The 15,320-nt window shown below is 39.2% G+C and overlaps 1 protein-coding gene and 1 non-coding gene across 3 annotated transcripts in view; one reads left to right on the top strand and one right to left on the bottom strand.

The window, feature by feature from the left end:
• Nucleotides 1–15,320, bottom strand: part of ARAP2 (ArfGAP with RhoGAP domain, ankyrin repeat and PH domain 2) — a 270,205-nt gene that overhangs the window by 166,201 nt on the left and 88,684 nt on the right. For both annotated transcript variants that reach the window (XM_075544450.1, XM_075544452.1), the window contains exon 9: nucleotides 13,600–13,778. In XM_075544450.1, the coding sequence (XP_075400565.1) occupies nucleotides 13,600–13,778 (179 nt within the window). The remainder of the gene's footprint in view (nucleotides 1–13,599; nucleotides 13,779–15,320) is intronic.
• Nucleotides 1,539–1,669, top strand: LOC142444095 (small nucleolar RNA SNORA68). Its single transcript, XR_012783764.1, has one exon. It is a non-coding gene; the product is annotated as a small nucleolar RNA SNORA68 (small nucleolar RNA).

Raw genomic sequence — 15,320 nt, 5'->3', positions numbered from 1 at the left:
CAATGTAACCGAGAGAAAGTAAAAGGAAAGTAAAAGGAAATAGAGGAAAGAACAATGTGACAAAGGGTATTTATTTATAGAGGTCTAAAGACTGGAATGTACATATATAAATACATTTATATTAGAGTGAGGGGAAACAGATCTATGTGCATACATTTATAGGTTTAGTATTAAGGCAGCAGATGGACATTGGGATTCCACTCAGGCACTTACTCAATGCAAGAACACATTGTTCTATTAAATTGGCACTCTAGGATACACACCTTCCTGATATGATTGCTGAAGAAAAATGTGTGCATAAGCAAATGTGGTGAAGAAAGCTGATGGTGCCAGGCTATGAAAGGATATAGCACCTGTGGTCTTAAAGGCTTGAAGATTAACAAGCGGCCATCTAGCTGAGAAGCATCAAAGTCCACATGGAAGAAGCACACCAGCCTGTCTGACCACGAGGTGTAGAAGGCACTAGTTATCAGACATCAAAGAATCATATCAGTGGGTGCCCACCTTCCCGATATGATTGCTGAAGACAAACGTGTGCATAAGCAAATGTGAAGAAAGATAATGGTGCCCGGATATCAAAAGATTTAATTCCTGCGGTCTTAATGGCTTGACGATAAATAAGCGGCCATCTAGCTCAGAAGCAACAAAGGCCACATGGAAGAAGCACACCAGTCTGTGTGACCACAAGCTGTCAAAGGGATCAGGTATCAAGCATCAAAGAACAAAAATATCATATCATTGTAAATGTGGGTGAGTGTAGAGTCTCAAAGCCCATTGATAGGCAACTGGATACCCCCTTACTGAAGAGTTGTGGGTTGGAGATGAGCCAGTCAGAGTGCAGGGTAGCAACGATGAAACATATAGCTTTCCTCTAGTTCTTAAATGCTTTCCCCCCCACACACTATCATGATCCCAATTCTACCTTACAAATCTGGCTAGACCAGAGGATGTACATAAGTACAGATAGCAACTGGACACACAGGGAATCCAGAACAGATGGCTCCTTCAGGACCAGTGGTGAGAGTGGAGATGCCTGGAGAGTCGAGGGAATGTGGGGTAGAAAGGGGGAACCGACTACAAGAATCTACGTATAGTCTTCTCCCTGGGGGATGGACAGCAGCAAAGAGGGCAGGGGGAGATGTCAGACAGTGTAAAATATGATAAAATAATAATTTATGAAATATGAAGGGTTCATGAGAGAGAGGGTAGTGGGGAGGGAGGGGATAAATGAACAGACGACATTAAGGGCTCAAGTAGAAGGCAAATGTTTGGAGAATGATGATGGCAACTAATGCACATATGTGCTTGACACCTGGATGCATGTCTATGTATAGATTGTGATAAGAATTGTACAAGCCCCCAATAAAATGATTTAAAAATAAATTAGGTGCCTCAGCTGAAATTCGGGTTGGCTTATACTTGAGTCTCGGCTCATACTTAAGTATACGGTAGTCTATAATGTCAAGCATTAATCACATTTTCCCCAGTTGTAAATATTTCTGAAATGTTTTATAAAGGTTACATGAAATAACAAAATGATTGCGCCCAAGCCCAAGGACTGAGCTTCTCGTCGCTCCGGTTTAAAGAGTGGTGTGCACAGCCAGTGAGCCTGGTCGCCCTTGAGGGGCTGTGCAGTGCCCCTCAGAGTGAATGGGAAGGTTCAACACGGTGGGTAGGGGAAAAAATAACAAATTGAAAATGAAACAATAGCAAACATTAGTTTCAGACTTGTAGAATTAAAATGACTTCTCTAACCCATTTCTCCAAATAAGCTTAAAATTAACCTCATAATTGAAGGTGTAAATTAGATAATTTATGAGGTAGTTTTCATTGATTAGAGCTTAACTTAAACTCAAAGGAAATGCATCTAAATAAATACATTTGGAAAAATCTTAAAATTGCATTACTCTTAACTACTTCTTAATTGTTTTGTCATTAAATTCTACAAAGTCTAAACTGGGAAAGAAAAGGAATATGCAGGAAGGGATATTTTGCTTAGAAAAAAAAGGTGCTCGACTACTACATTTCCTTCTTTAGTACAAACCACCAAATCACAAGAAAGAGCAATAATAATTCGGTTGCAATCATCTGATTCTTACTTTCCTCCTACAACCTTTGACAAATTACTCACAGGGGCAGGTCTACCCTTCCTTCCCCAGGTGGTTGCTATCCGTCAACATGAACTTGATGGCAGAGGAAGTGATGTCCCAATGTGATGATTGATAACAATATAAAATGAAAATGATATCTCTCAGGTAAACCAGAGACATATGTAAACCTTAGCTGCATGAATGGATTTGGGGGCTTACCCTTAATTCTACCCCAATAAAGAACAATTAGTTCTCATGATATGTCCCTGCTTGATGCTCACCCTCATGAAAAGGCCACTGCAGATATGGGTGTCGCAGCAAACTGTGTTGAAGAAACTCGATGGTGCCTGGCTATCAGAAAGAGTAGAGTCTGGGGTCTTAAAGTCTTGTTTTAAAACACATGGATGTCTAAGCGAGGTATCAACTAAGTCCACATGGAAGAAGCACACACACACACCTTTGCGATTGAAAGACTGTCAACAATATAACCCGGACTGAAAGGAGGGAATGGCATCAGAGCTTAAATTGTGAACACCAGCTTTGCAGAAGGCTGTGGGTGGCAGTGGAAGCCCAGAATCCATTTCCAGGGTCCACGCATGGATTTAGCCTCAGGTGAATCCCTTCCAATCATAGAAGCATTCAAAAAGGCTTGTTTTCACACACAGAGAGCAATATAAGGTCAACTATTGCAGACGTAGGTTGGTCCAAATGTAATATCCTATCACTTGATCTCCGTTTGACCCATTTTAAAGCGCTCTCTCTCTCTCTCTCTCTCTCTCTTTCTCTCTCTCTCTTTCTTTCTTTCTTTCTTTCTTTCTTTCTTTCTTTCTTTCTTTCTTTCTTTCTTTCTTTCTTTCTTTCTTTCTTTTTAAGTGAAGGGGAAGGCACAGGGTTTAAGCCCCTGAGGAATCTCCTCTGACCCTGGACCAGGGACGTGAACTGCCTTGCTAACATGCAGGGTGGATTGGAAAGTGGATTTTTGCAGAGTGTTAGGTTAAAATTTGATCTCCTTTATGATTCATTTAGCTTTTAATATTTTCTACTATCCTTTAAACTTTGTTTTTTATCTGATTTACTTTGTCATTCTTGCTAGTTTCTTAATATTTTTGTGCATGTGAAATTCAGGATAGAGTAATCTAGAGGCAGTAACTGGGTTAATGGTCCCTTGGGAAGATGGCAGGGGAGCTTAGGGGAAAATGGGGCACTAATTATGATGAGCACAACTGACTGATGATGGTTGCACAACTTTTCTTGATGTGACTGAATTATTGAATTGTATATGTTAGCTAACACATCAATTCTGTTGTAGTATTCAATCACTGTGTCAATCATGTGTCAATAAAAACTAATTGAGGAAACTAGCTATTGGCATTATAGTTTTGCAGAATCTATCATAACTGATCAAAGCAAGATGTTGTTATTTATCAATTTTTGAAGAAGTGAAAGAATATGTTCATGCATGCACATCCAATCCTTCTAGGACTTAGATCAGTGGTTCCCAGTCTTCCTAATACTGTGACCCTTTAATACAGTTTGTCGTGTGTGGTAACCCCCCAACCATAAAATTATTCTCGTTGCTACTTCACACCTGTACTTTTGTTATTGTTATGAATCTGGTGACCCCTGTGAAAGGGTAATTACACCCCCAAAGCCTTCACACCCACAAGTTGAGAACCTCGACCTTAGATAATTTTTTAATGTTGCAAAGAAACAAACAAAAACAGTTACAGCTGCCTCCAGGGAGCAAGGATAGGTAACTGGGAAATGTTGGTTCAGCTATATCTCTCATTTTAGTTTATCGTTTATAAAATGGGTTAACAATAGTATCTATTGCATCAGTTTGGTGAAGATTAAACAGGGTAACATCAGAGCTTCTAATTGGTTCCTGACCTGGTGACTGATCTGGGAACCTACAAAGCAAAATCTGAATGAACCTCAATTTACAAAATGTGGGTGTACCAGAAAGATAAGTTCAATGAGACAAATGGCAGGTCACCTCCTTCACCTGTGGCATAGAATATGAGGACATTATTCGTGTTACAAACTAACCAAATCTCCTGGCAGGCAGCGTAGTGTGCAATAGTGTCCAGTTCCCAGAGTGTAGCCAACCATGTCATTTTGAATTTGACACATTGCATAGTCCTGGAAAAATTCAATCTCCTGAATCAAGTGCCTATAAAGGAGACTCTTTCAAGTCTCCCATTTGAGGGTTTTGACTTGTAATTTTTCCCATTCCAATTATCATTTCACTACATGCACATTTTAAAAATTCCGGTTTTTTTCAGTTTGGGCTGTGTTATCCATGATTGAAAAAGTGTTAACTGGCACAAAAGCCTGAGTGAGCACACTAAGAGATAAGAAGAGTAGCACAAAGGAGTACTACAGACATAGTACTATGTATTTACAAGGAGGCCTCCAATGCTCAGGGAAACATCCAGTATATTTTCATTTTGTCACAGACCTTTTGAAGTACCCGCCCTGGTATTGTCATTTTCATTGCTATAGTCTACTCTGTGAATTCAAAGTCAAGCGAATGCATTTGCTATCAACGTTTTATCTATTGAAAATAAATTTTAAAAATAACTAACAGGCATAAGTAACATTTAAAAAATGCACAAAAATGGAATACATTGTGAATGGTACATTATCAAGATTTTTAAAAATAGCCACCAGCCAGTGAAAAGCAAACTTTCAACCTTTAAAAAGCTGAAAAGTGGGTTGAGAAAACAGAAGCACAGATATGCGGTGTTTACAATGAGATTGCTATAAAAAGGATCGTTGAAAAGCAGACTCTGGAATACACAGTGACTTCCCCGTACTTGTCGATAGAGAACCTAGCATCACCACCGGCAAGTGCACGTGGCTCGCTATGGAAAGCTAGCTTTGGAAATGTGGGAGCAGCAAAGTGCATTTGGGAAGCAGAGCCGGGGAGCATATTGGTGAAGAATTGTCTGACCAATCCGAATGTCCTTAGTTATGAGCCCCGGTGGCAACCAGACAAGTTGGTGATTATCTGAAAGGCTGGCAGTCCCAAACCACCAGCGGCTCCGGGATAAGAGCTACGGTTTCAGAAACTCACAGAGCCAGCCCTTCCCCACCCTCTAGGGGTGGCATAAACGATGAGTCGGCGTAGACTTGATGGTACTGTGTCAGAGTAAATATGAAAATGGAAGTGTACCTATTTTGTCTAGCACTGTTAGATAAATGAAATTAAATGATAGGGATTATGGTAAGCAATTCTTCCACTTTCTTTCTCTAAACAGATTTTTCCTTAAAAATCATGTTCCATTTGATGATAATGAGAGAATGCATCCGCATCAATAACTCCACATTAGCCACTCAGACGGAATTTATGGTAAATAACAATGAAGATGTTGTCACTGGTTATCTAGATGCATTCATAACATCAAACTCTGGTTTAAATTTATATAGGGAAACCACAAATTTAAAGATGTATTACTAAACATAAAATGTCTCAAAGCATTTGTTAACTCCAAATTTGCTGAAATCTCAAAGCTATTTTTGGAAATACTAGATACCAGGTTTCATGCCAGGAATTTAAGAACTCAGTGCTTACACATTTGTTGAAAACAGATGTGGCATTGTATGAAATTGGCACCCAATTTCCTAGGAAATACCAGATGTAAAGTTTGGACAGATATAGAACCCGGAGAACATGGGGGTACCACCTAATCCTGCTGCTTCTTTCTGTACCAGACAACGCACAGCCACATGAGGCCTATTGAAATCTATTAGGCTCTCATGTCCATGCCAGGACACCATGGAATATAATGGCTAGGGGAATGAGCTGCTTTTTATACCCTGGTTTGAGAATGTTTAATCAAATAAATTTCTGTAGTTAGAACCTTAATGCCACAATTATCATTGAATGGATACTCAACTCTACAAAGCAAGACATCTGGTGATAGTCAATTCACTAATATTAACATGATGTTCAAAATATCACCAGGAAAAGGTAGCAGAATGGCTTTCAGGCAACCTAACACATGTAAACAAAAGCTGAATCTAAATAAATACTTCAAGTTCATTTGTAGAAATAGTATTTTACTAGCAATACCTTAAATATAATGTGACATATATGTCATTGGATGTTGATCTTTAATTATTTCATTAAACATTTTTTAAAAACATGTACTTATGTATTATATCCATGACACTTTAAGATAGATTAAGAAAATATGTTCCCCCAAAATACAAAACTTTAAAAGCTTTGAACCAAAAGAATAAATGATAATTTAAATATGTGAACAATCCTTGTGCATAACTTGAAAATTTGAAAAGTAACCAATAGCTGATTTTCTTTGCACAAAAGACATTAATATTATTATTGAAGGAGCTTTAAAAAATTATATAATCCCACCTAATGGAGTTGAACAACAGAACTGCATGAGAATGGACAGGATATATAGGAATGAGTAAGACATGTCAATAAAATATTATTTAAAAAATGAAATTGGCAAAAAAATCAATAGAATCCTAGTTAAGTACATACATAGTTGAAGAACAGACTAGGAAATTTGTAGGGAAGTTGATTAAAATAACACAAATAAATTACTTTTAATCAAGAAAACTTCATGAATGACAAATACCTCAACAAATACATGCCATGCATGTTTACTGAGTATTATCAATGGCCCTGGACATCCTAGGGAATAGCAGTAAATTAATATTTATCACAATTTAGGATTCTAAAAATTATAACCCTTCACACTTCTCAGGTTAAATAAAACCAGTATCTAGTGCAAGGTAGAGCGACATTTTAAATGTAAACAACTCTTTAGGAAACAGTGATAGGAATTCTTGCCAAAGAAATAATCAAAAAGGAAGAAAAGGCTACCAGAAATCCCATTTATTTACAGGCTGCTTTATCACTAAGTGTTCCCCCTGATGGAAGTATAAGATGTCATTAAAGACAGGTCTTGGGGATCAGCACCTGGTACCTGAATGTCAAGAATGGAGTCAGAATGAGAAAATGCCAAAAATGATTAAATGACTTACAGAAATATGTTAACTATGGTATCATGTAAAGAATCTCAATTATGCAGCTCATTTTATATAAAGCTAAAGTGAGAACGTGGAAAACTAAACTATTACAAATATGAGGGTAAATGAAAAAGTATTGTTATCAGCATTCCAGTTCATACATGAAAAGTTAATCTAAACAAAACACGTTCAACATGACTCTGCATAGAGGGGATAGTGGCAGCCACACGCTCACACCAACACACTTGCATTGGCTTTCGAAGAGGATCGCGTGTGTGTGTGTGTGTGTGTGTGTGTGTGTGCATGTTCTGGAAAGCATATTAGTTTTAAAGTCACATATTTTAGGAGATGAAATAAAACCAAACATTTAGATATTATTCAACAAGTATTTTCTTATGAATTTAAATTCATATTTTCTCTGGAAGGCATCAAAGAGCTGGTGCTGAATAAATGCTAACTGACACATTCTGGTTCTTTTTAAAGGAAAGGGTAATCAATACAGTGGCTTCTGTCAGTTTCTGCTGGTCCAGTGAAAATCAAGGCAGAGAAGTTAGCTCAGAAAGTTAGAGTTGATGGTTGTATGGAATTCCAAAGAGGTAATCTTAATAAATTTTCTCAAAGAACCCAGGGCAATTATGGGACTTAAAATGAATTAGTTTCAAGACAATTGACAACAGCCTTGATGAAAAATATCAGACAAGTTGTATGGAGTACAGTAACTTTTTTTTTCTTCCATCACGACGCAGCAGCTCATTCTTTGAAGATCCTATGAGAAATGTGTCGGGAAACCTTACCCTATCCACCTTACAGGCCAGATTGTGCCCCTTCAGTCCACTCACACACAAAACTCTGGTTTGGGCACGGTGTAAGCAGTCACGCTCAGAGCTCGTCAGGGAAGGGTGAGGCGGATGAGAACGCAGCGTACAGAAGTCTATAGACCCAGATGCAGATACATGCAGAAACGGCGGCTTCATCTTTGGATATTTTTGTTTAAAGAAGGTTCCTATGACTTTCTAGCAATACTCTGTGACTGGTCCTCCTATGAAAACTAAGAATACACTGAAGAGACATAACTGCAAAAATGAAAACACACTGGGGCAAGGTGCGGGACGTGGAACTGAGAGACAAGGTTCAATTCTTTGACATTCATATGAAAATGTCACCTCGGTTACTTTATAAGAGGAAAATTAGGTAGATTATTTTGGTGTCGGTTTCCACTGTACTGACTTCCATCCCCACCAATATTCTTTTACCTCCCTTCTACAGCCCACCATGCGCGCATGTGGCAGAGGAGGGGAGATGACGCTATTGAAAGCATGTTTCCTATGTAGCCCAGAGCTATTCAGAATGTCAGCAGCCGAGGGTCCAGACGTCCATGTTCATTGATCTCATATGGTATGAGCTGGAATTATCACTCTGAAGAGGCGTGAGGTGTAATCCTTAATGCCCCTGTACCTCTGGGTGTGACCTTACTTGGGGATATAGTTATCTCCTTGTAATGCCAATGAGGCTGCCAACACTGGGGATAGAAATGGGGAAGGTTATGAATGGAAGTCACTGAGTACAAATGGGGGAAAGGGAAACGTCTTTGAACCCAGTTACGTTCAAAGAATACTAGAGAAGCTGACTCCAGGAATTACCCCCTTCTCTGAGTCCGCTCACAGAAGAAAGATGAGGTTTTCCTCTTTTACTCCCTTAGAAAGTTACCCACAGGGAGCTCTATTCTGTCCTATAAGGTCCCGAAGAGTCTTAATTGACTGTATGGCAGGAGCCAGAGTGACTACTCCTAACGCGAGTGCCCTGCATTCAGCCTCCCAGCCTTCTGCGCTGAGGACATAAAGGCTTGCTCGCTAAAGCCACACGGGTGGAATTGTTATAACAGCGCTAAGAGACTCAGTACTCGGAAAAGTTTAGCATGGCCAGCGAGAAAGCTCAGATGGATTTTCCTTGACTCTTTTTCAAGACACCATTTTAAAATTAAGTAAAGGTAATAATCATGACTGTCTGTTTCAACAGCTGTTTTAAACTACAAAAGTACAAAGTCTTGATTCAGTGGAAAAGGCAGTCACAGAGAGGGAAAAAATTACTGAAGGATTTTTCCTAGGAGTGTCTGACAAGGAATCTAATGACATTCTATTGTCTATGGAGAGAAAAATCTAGAAAAGGCAAACGATCTATAAAATTAGAATAAATTTCCACATACACATATAGAGGTAAAGAAATTCATGTGAAGTAACAGAAGAAGAATATGTTTGTGTTTTTAAGCCCCTTCCTTTTTATGAGGATTTTGAAAATGTGGTTTATTTTGTTTTTGTTTAATTCTTCTAATTAGCATTCCCTGATAATATAACTTTGGGTTAAGAAAAAGGAATTAAATAGTTAAGGCAAACTTCCTATGCTGAAAATTGTAAATATATATATAATATTTTAGGTATAAAATGCCAGGAGATATAGATTAGTTTTAAAATATATACTTTTAGCCGCTTTTTTAATTAAAAATCATTGCAACTAATGAGTTTCATAACTTTCCACCTGAATTAGCATGTTTGTACTGAAGTTTGTGAAATTATTCACTCAGAAATTAAATGAAACTTAATCATAAAAAAAGGTATACCAACCACAGGTACAGGAATGAACTAAAAAGGCACACCGATCTCATTAATGTTCTTGAAGGTTATTTTTACACATTTCTACCTCCAGGAAATGTCTGGCTCTTTCCCTGGATGCTCATTTGAATTCTTATGAATACTTACCATTTTTGAAGAGGAAAGAACTCTTAGAGCCATGTTTTATTATATGTGCGTTTTAGATCACCTGTCACTGAGTCCCTTGGGGTGTGTTTTAATGACTCGAGCATTCACAGATACTCTGAATCAATAGGTCTGGAATAGGCCCAGAAGTCTGAATTTTTACAAGCAGCCAAGGCAATGGCCCTACAGATTATCACTGCAACCCTGTGATGATTAATGTGCTATTTCATGTTGGCTGGGCTACACCTCCCAGTATTGTGAGACTGCCCACCATTTGTGATCTGATGTAATTATCTCCCATTGTGTGGTGTTACGTTATTATTCTGCATTCTGTCACTGCTGTGCAGTGTTGTACGTTCCCACTTAGAGTACCACCAACACTACCCATCACAAACAGAAACACTGCCTGTTCCTATATCATCCTCACAATTATTGCTGTCCTTGAGCCCGGTGGCAGGGCTTCCAGAATCACAGAACGACAAGCCATCACGCTATGATAATCTGAAAGATGAGTAGCGGATCTACACGGTATAGCTTGTAAAGCCTGGCCTACACGTGTTCCCGAGGCAGGCTGGTAGGAGGTGTCTTCAAAGTCACAGCCTTGCAAGAGAAGTGGCTCGTGCCCTAATGTTTTCTGAAGTAAGGCCAGAGATAGGTCAGCAGTTCCAAACCACCAGCTGCCCCCTGGGAGATACAAGAGGGCTTTCTACTCCCATAAAAAGTTACAGGCTCAGAACCCCACACGGGTGGATCTATCTGTCCTATACGCATTATGAGTCAGAATCAACTTAATAACCATGAGTGTACATTTAGGACATTAAAAGAGATTAAACTCGGACAGAATTGTCAGAACCACAACATGAAGGGTCTTCCTTAATTTACTGGCCCAATCATGGGCCCACTAGTACTTTAATTCTCAGCTCAAGATCAAGGCCTGACTCCATGACTTAATACGATGTTTTTCAAAACTACATACATAAACAATAATGTCTCTTTTTTTAAGATAACAGATGAGATTGGAATGACTTTTAAAAGTTCATATAAAAATCCTATTATCTTTCAATTCCATATTTCCATAAACTCCTCATGCATCAACAGATTAGTGCACAGAAACAAACATATTTGAAATATACATGCATCACCATATAATTAGTCCTCCCAATATGAGGGAAGCTTAGGGCTCGATCACTAAAGCCTTAATTTTTATTTTGGAAAACATCTTCATTCATTATTTGTGCACATAAATGAAGAAACCCTGGTAATCAAAGTGCTTAAAGTGCTAAGTTGTAACCAAAACATTGGTGGTTCAAATCCACTAGATTCTCTGCAGCAGAGAGACATGACGGTCTCCTTCCATATGATTTACAACTTTGGACATCGACAAGGCACTTCTCATCTGCCCCACGGAGTCACTCGCTGTGAGTGAAGATCAACGTGACAGCAACAGGTTGGGTTCCTTTGGCACATGGAAAAGTTTCTGATCACGGGTCTAGGTAGAGCCCTCATCTCTGTACTGCTCTATAATTCCTGCACTAATCCAATTGAGCACTGAGCTCACCATTCATCCACCTGAAGGAATGGTCTGCTCTGGCTTCCTCCTAAAATCTGTGTGTCTTCTCCGCATGCATAACACAGCTAGCATGTGTCCTGTGAAGTGCAAGGTTTATTAAGTGCATACTCTGAAACTCATAAGCATCTAACTTATTCAAAAAAGTAATCCTTTGGCTAGTTAAGAGTCCGAAAATTTATTTTTGATATGTACTTTCAAAAGACAGTTATAAAGATCTCGTGTTAAATACTCCATGATAAATTGTAATGTTTGGAAATTTACTTAATTCTCATTTTATTCATCTATAATACATGGATGAGAATATATTATCCTTGATTTACCAGGAAGATTAAAATTAAATATTTATAAACTAAGGATCGCAGTACCTGGTATTCAACAAACAGTAGTTATTATTGCTGCTCCAGTCCCTAAGTGGAACAAATAGTTAAGCATACAACTACAAACTGAAACTTTGGTGGTTCAAAACCACAACTTGGAAGACAGATCTGGCAATCTGCTTCTACATGCTCACGTCTTTGGAAGCTCTCCGGAGCGGCCTAGTTGCACACACTTTGGGTCTCCATGAATGAGAATCAGCTTGAAGATAACATAAAAATATTACTTCTACGGCTATTCATTACTAATAATACTAAAACAATGCTGTCCTGTAATTTTTGCGAATAAAGGAGTGTCAATAAAGCTTTTTATATAGCCTACCTAATCCTAGGGAAGGATGTTGCCATTGGTATGACAGGGGAACCTTCATACCAATAAATACATGCACATCATTGCTTCATAACCTTCATTCCAATCAGAAAAAGTCTTCGTCATCTTGCTTCACAGACTGTTCACAGTCAGTTTGTGCACATCATTAAGCGATACATCGCTATTCTTCTTGAAAATATGCAAACTATCCAAGTTATTCATATGCCAACAGTGTTCAATGATGCCTTCCACAGTGAATTTGCTACGGAATCTTGTCCCCCAAATGTAATAAATATGTTCACACTGACAGTCATAGGAAGCAGTGGATAAAGCTCTACTGCTAATTTGTTTGAAACTACTGTTGGTTTTGAGTTTCTATCTTTAATATTTGTTATGGAACCACTCACCATTTATATTTAACCTCATAACCCATTACAATGTTATCATAAAATGAGTTTATCTTATATCAGATATCCAAAGCACACAATTTCATTCCACAAATAACTTACTAGGGATCTAGTATGCTCTAGATTGAAAGATTTTGATATAGGAAATTACTTCTAACAAGGAGCAAAGGAAGAATTTACTTATAAGTATAAGAAGCAAATAATATTCATAAAATATCACAACTTTAGTCTGCTAAACATATCCTTACAACAGCCCCTGCTGAGTCTTCCGGTATTTACCAGATCTATCACTGTGAACCAAGGAGGCCTGATAGCACATTTGGTTAGCACTGGGCTGCTAATCTCAAGGCCAAGGTTTGGAACCCACTGGGCGCTCTGTGGAGGAAAGACAAGGCTTTTTGCTGCCAGAAATGTGGACAGCTTTAGAACAACCAGGGAACATTTCTACTCTGCCTGGGAGCCTCACTCTGCATCAGAATCAATTGGGGTTAGTGGGCTTGTTGATAGACAAGCAAATAAACAGAGGGCAAATGGACACGAGTGTGTGTATATTTGTGTGTGTGCACCACTTTCCGTAGGCCAATTAGTTCTTCTCCAAGACAATGCCTCTGCTAAAAGGAGGGGAAAAAATAATAAAACCACCTATAAATGCAAGAAAATATACTCTATTTTCTCTATAATTTTATATCATAAAATAAGGGGAGCAAAACAGGCACAGAATAGGACCTATTTTCTCAATAGCTGTAATGGTAAGTGGCTCTTAATGATTCTTCCATGTAGCTTTAAAATGTTCCTTCAACTAAGGAATACTTTTTGAAAATCATTTTCAATGAATCTCTTTCCTCAGTCCCTTCAACAGCTGATGTCCAGCCTCAAATGTGATCTAGTTAACTTCCCTGCTGCCGGAGAAATTGAGAGAATTTAACCAAACAACCCTGTCCTTGTGAAGTACCACGGGGAAAGGCAGCTCCAAGGTGGAAAGAAAAGGAGAGAACAATCACGTCAAGCAGAGCAGAGTGGGCATGTCACTAAGAGGCAGTCCTGGTCCTCGCTGACACAGGGGCAGCACTGGCCGTGGCGGAAACCAGGCTCACCTGTTCGTTTTTGCAGAGCCACACGCTGCTCCCACGCAACACAGTGAAAATCTTGGCTTTATAGCCCCTCAAGTCCAGGTACCCACACTTCTCAGGGGCAACCGCTGCTGGAGATGGCGAAGGGACCGACTGCGACTTCAGTGCATTGAACAGTATGCTGCTCCAGTCATTTCTCTCCTCTGTAGGCAAAGGCAGGAGGAAACGTGTAAGTCCACAAGTGATACACGTTACATGTGAGGAGGGCGCAGGGAGAGGTGAGGGTTCATCCACTGTATACACGGTCACTCTGAGTTGTAACTGATAGGACGACACCTAGCCACAATATACAAACACAGAAATATGAAGAACTGTCTGCAATAAATAAATCACAGATTCCTTCCCAGAATGACCAACCTCAATATTACTATAAGCAGGGATCAATTGCTCAAATCTGTAAGAAAAAATAGTTAGCACTTACTGACCAGTTGGCCTGAATATAATCTTGGAAATTATCAGAATTGAAAATGTTCAGGTCTCACCCCAGACTCCATGAATCTGCATTTTAAGAAGATCGTCAGGTGATTTGCATGCATGTTAATATTTGAGAAACACTCTTGGATCACTTATGAAATCAATTTTCTCTCTTAACAAAAGAAAGTGACATTGCTCCCCATCAATTTAAAAAAATCCCTGGCAAGTGGGTCCTGGAAAGCTCCCCAAGTCATACCTTTCATCCCTACTTGACACGGACCCTACTTAATCTGCATGCCTCTATCTAGTCACTCGCCTCTTCCCTGTTCAGCACAGTCACTTACAATACAGGGCACCACCTGGTGAAACGTGCTCTCACTCACGCCACACGTGTTCAGTGGCCTTCAACTCTGTACCACAGACTGTCTTCCCGGCAAGAAGAATTTGATCTACTCCCCAAAGGCAATCAAAGCTGTAAGCCAAGTTAGATTTGAACACATAATGGAACACAGCCTAGCATCAATGTCATACAAATGTATCCAATAAAAAATGAGGCCACTGAATTGAGGTAAGTCATGTGCTGAAGATCATATAACAACTGGTTAGTAGAACTGGGAGACGTGCACACCTTTCTCTCAGACATCTACTCTTGGTATTGTCATAAGAAAAGAGTCTCTGTGCTAGGTCTTCAAATGACAAAGCTGGAACTGAAGTGCAGAAACAGGAGTCTAGGCAGAGGGACAGATAAGAACAAAGGCAGGAAGAATGAACATGTGCTCAGGGACTAACTTTCAGATGTGCAGATTTATAATTTTGGATTCACAATAACAGGAAAGCGGGTGAGAAATTCTGCACTAAGTTGTTTTGTCTTAATTGGGAGTCACTCCAAGAAAGGGCAAGTTTAGCACAAAGGCAGGTAGACTGCTTCTTCTGAAACCTAAGTGATGTAGAAGAAGACAATGAAACATCCTTAAAGCAAACCCACTTTACAATTCCGTCTAGTTTTTCATCTCTGTAACCAACTGATGTTGTCTAAAATTCTACATGGAAAAGAAATGTTCTGATTAGTGACCTTTTACAAAGAGCTATAGGGTACTTTCCTTTAATAATGTGGTTGCTTATGGGTTTTAGGATGCATTCAGTAAACACTACATCTCCTGTGGCAGGCACTGTAATATTGCTGTACATGCCAAGGAGAAAGACACAGGTCTTAATTGTCTAGAAAAAGAAGTCAGAGAAGACCAGGCCTAGGTGTAAATGGTGAGCTGATT

This window comes from Tenrec ecaudatus, chromosome 3 (genome assembly GCF_050624435.1).
Source record: "Tenrec ecaudatus isolate mTenEca1 chromosome 3, mTenEca1.hap1, whole genome shotgun sequence".
NCBI lineage: Eukaryota > Metazoa > Chordata > Mammalia > Afrosoricida > Tenrecidae > Tenrec > Tenrec ecaudatus.
This window is presented reverse-complemented; position numbering and strand designations above follow the sequence as displayed.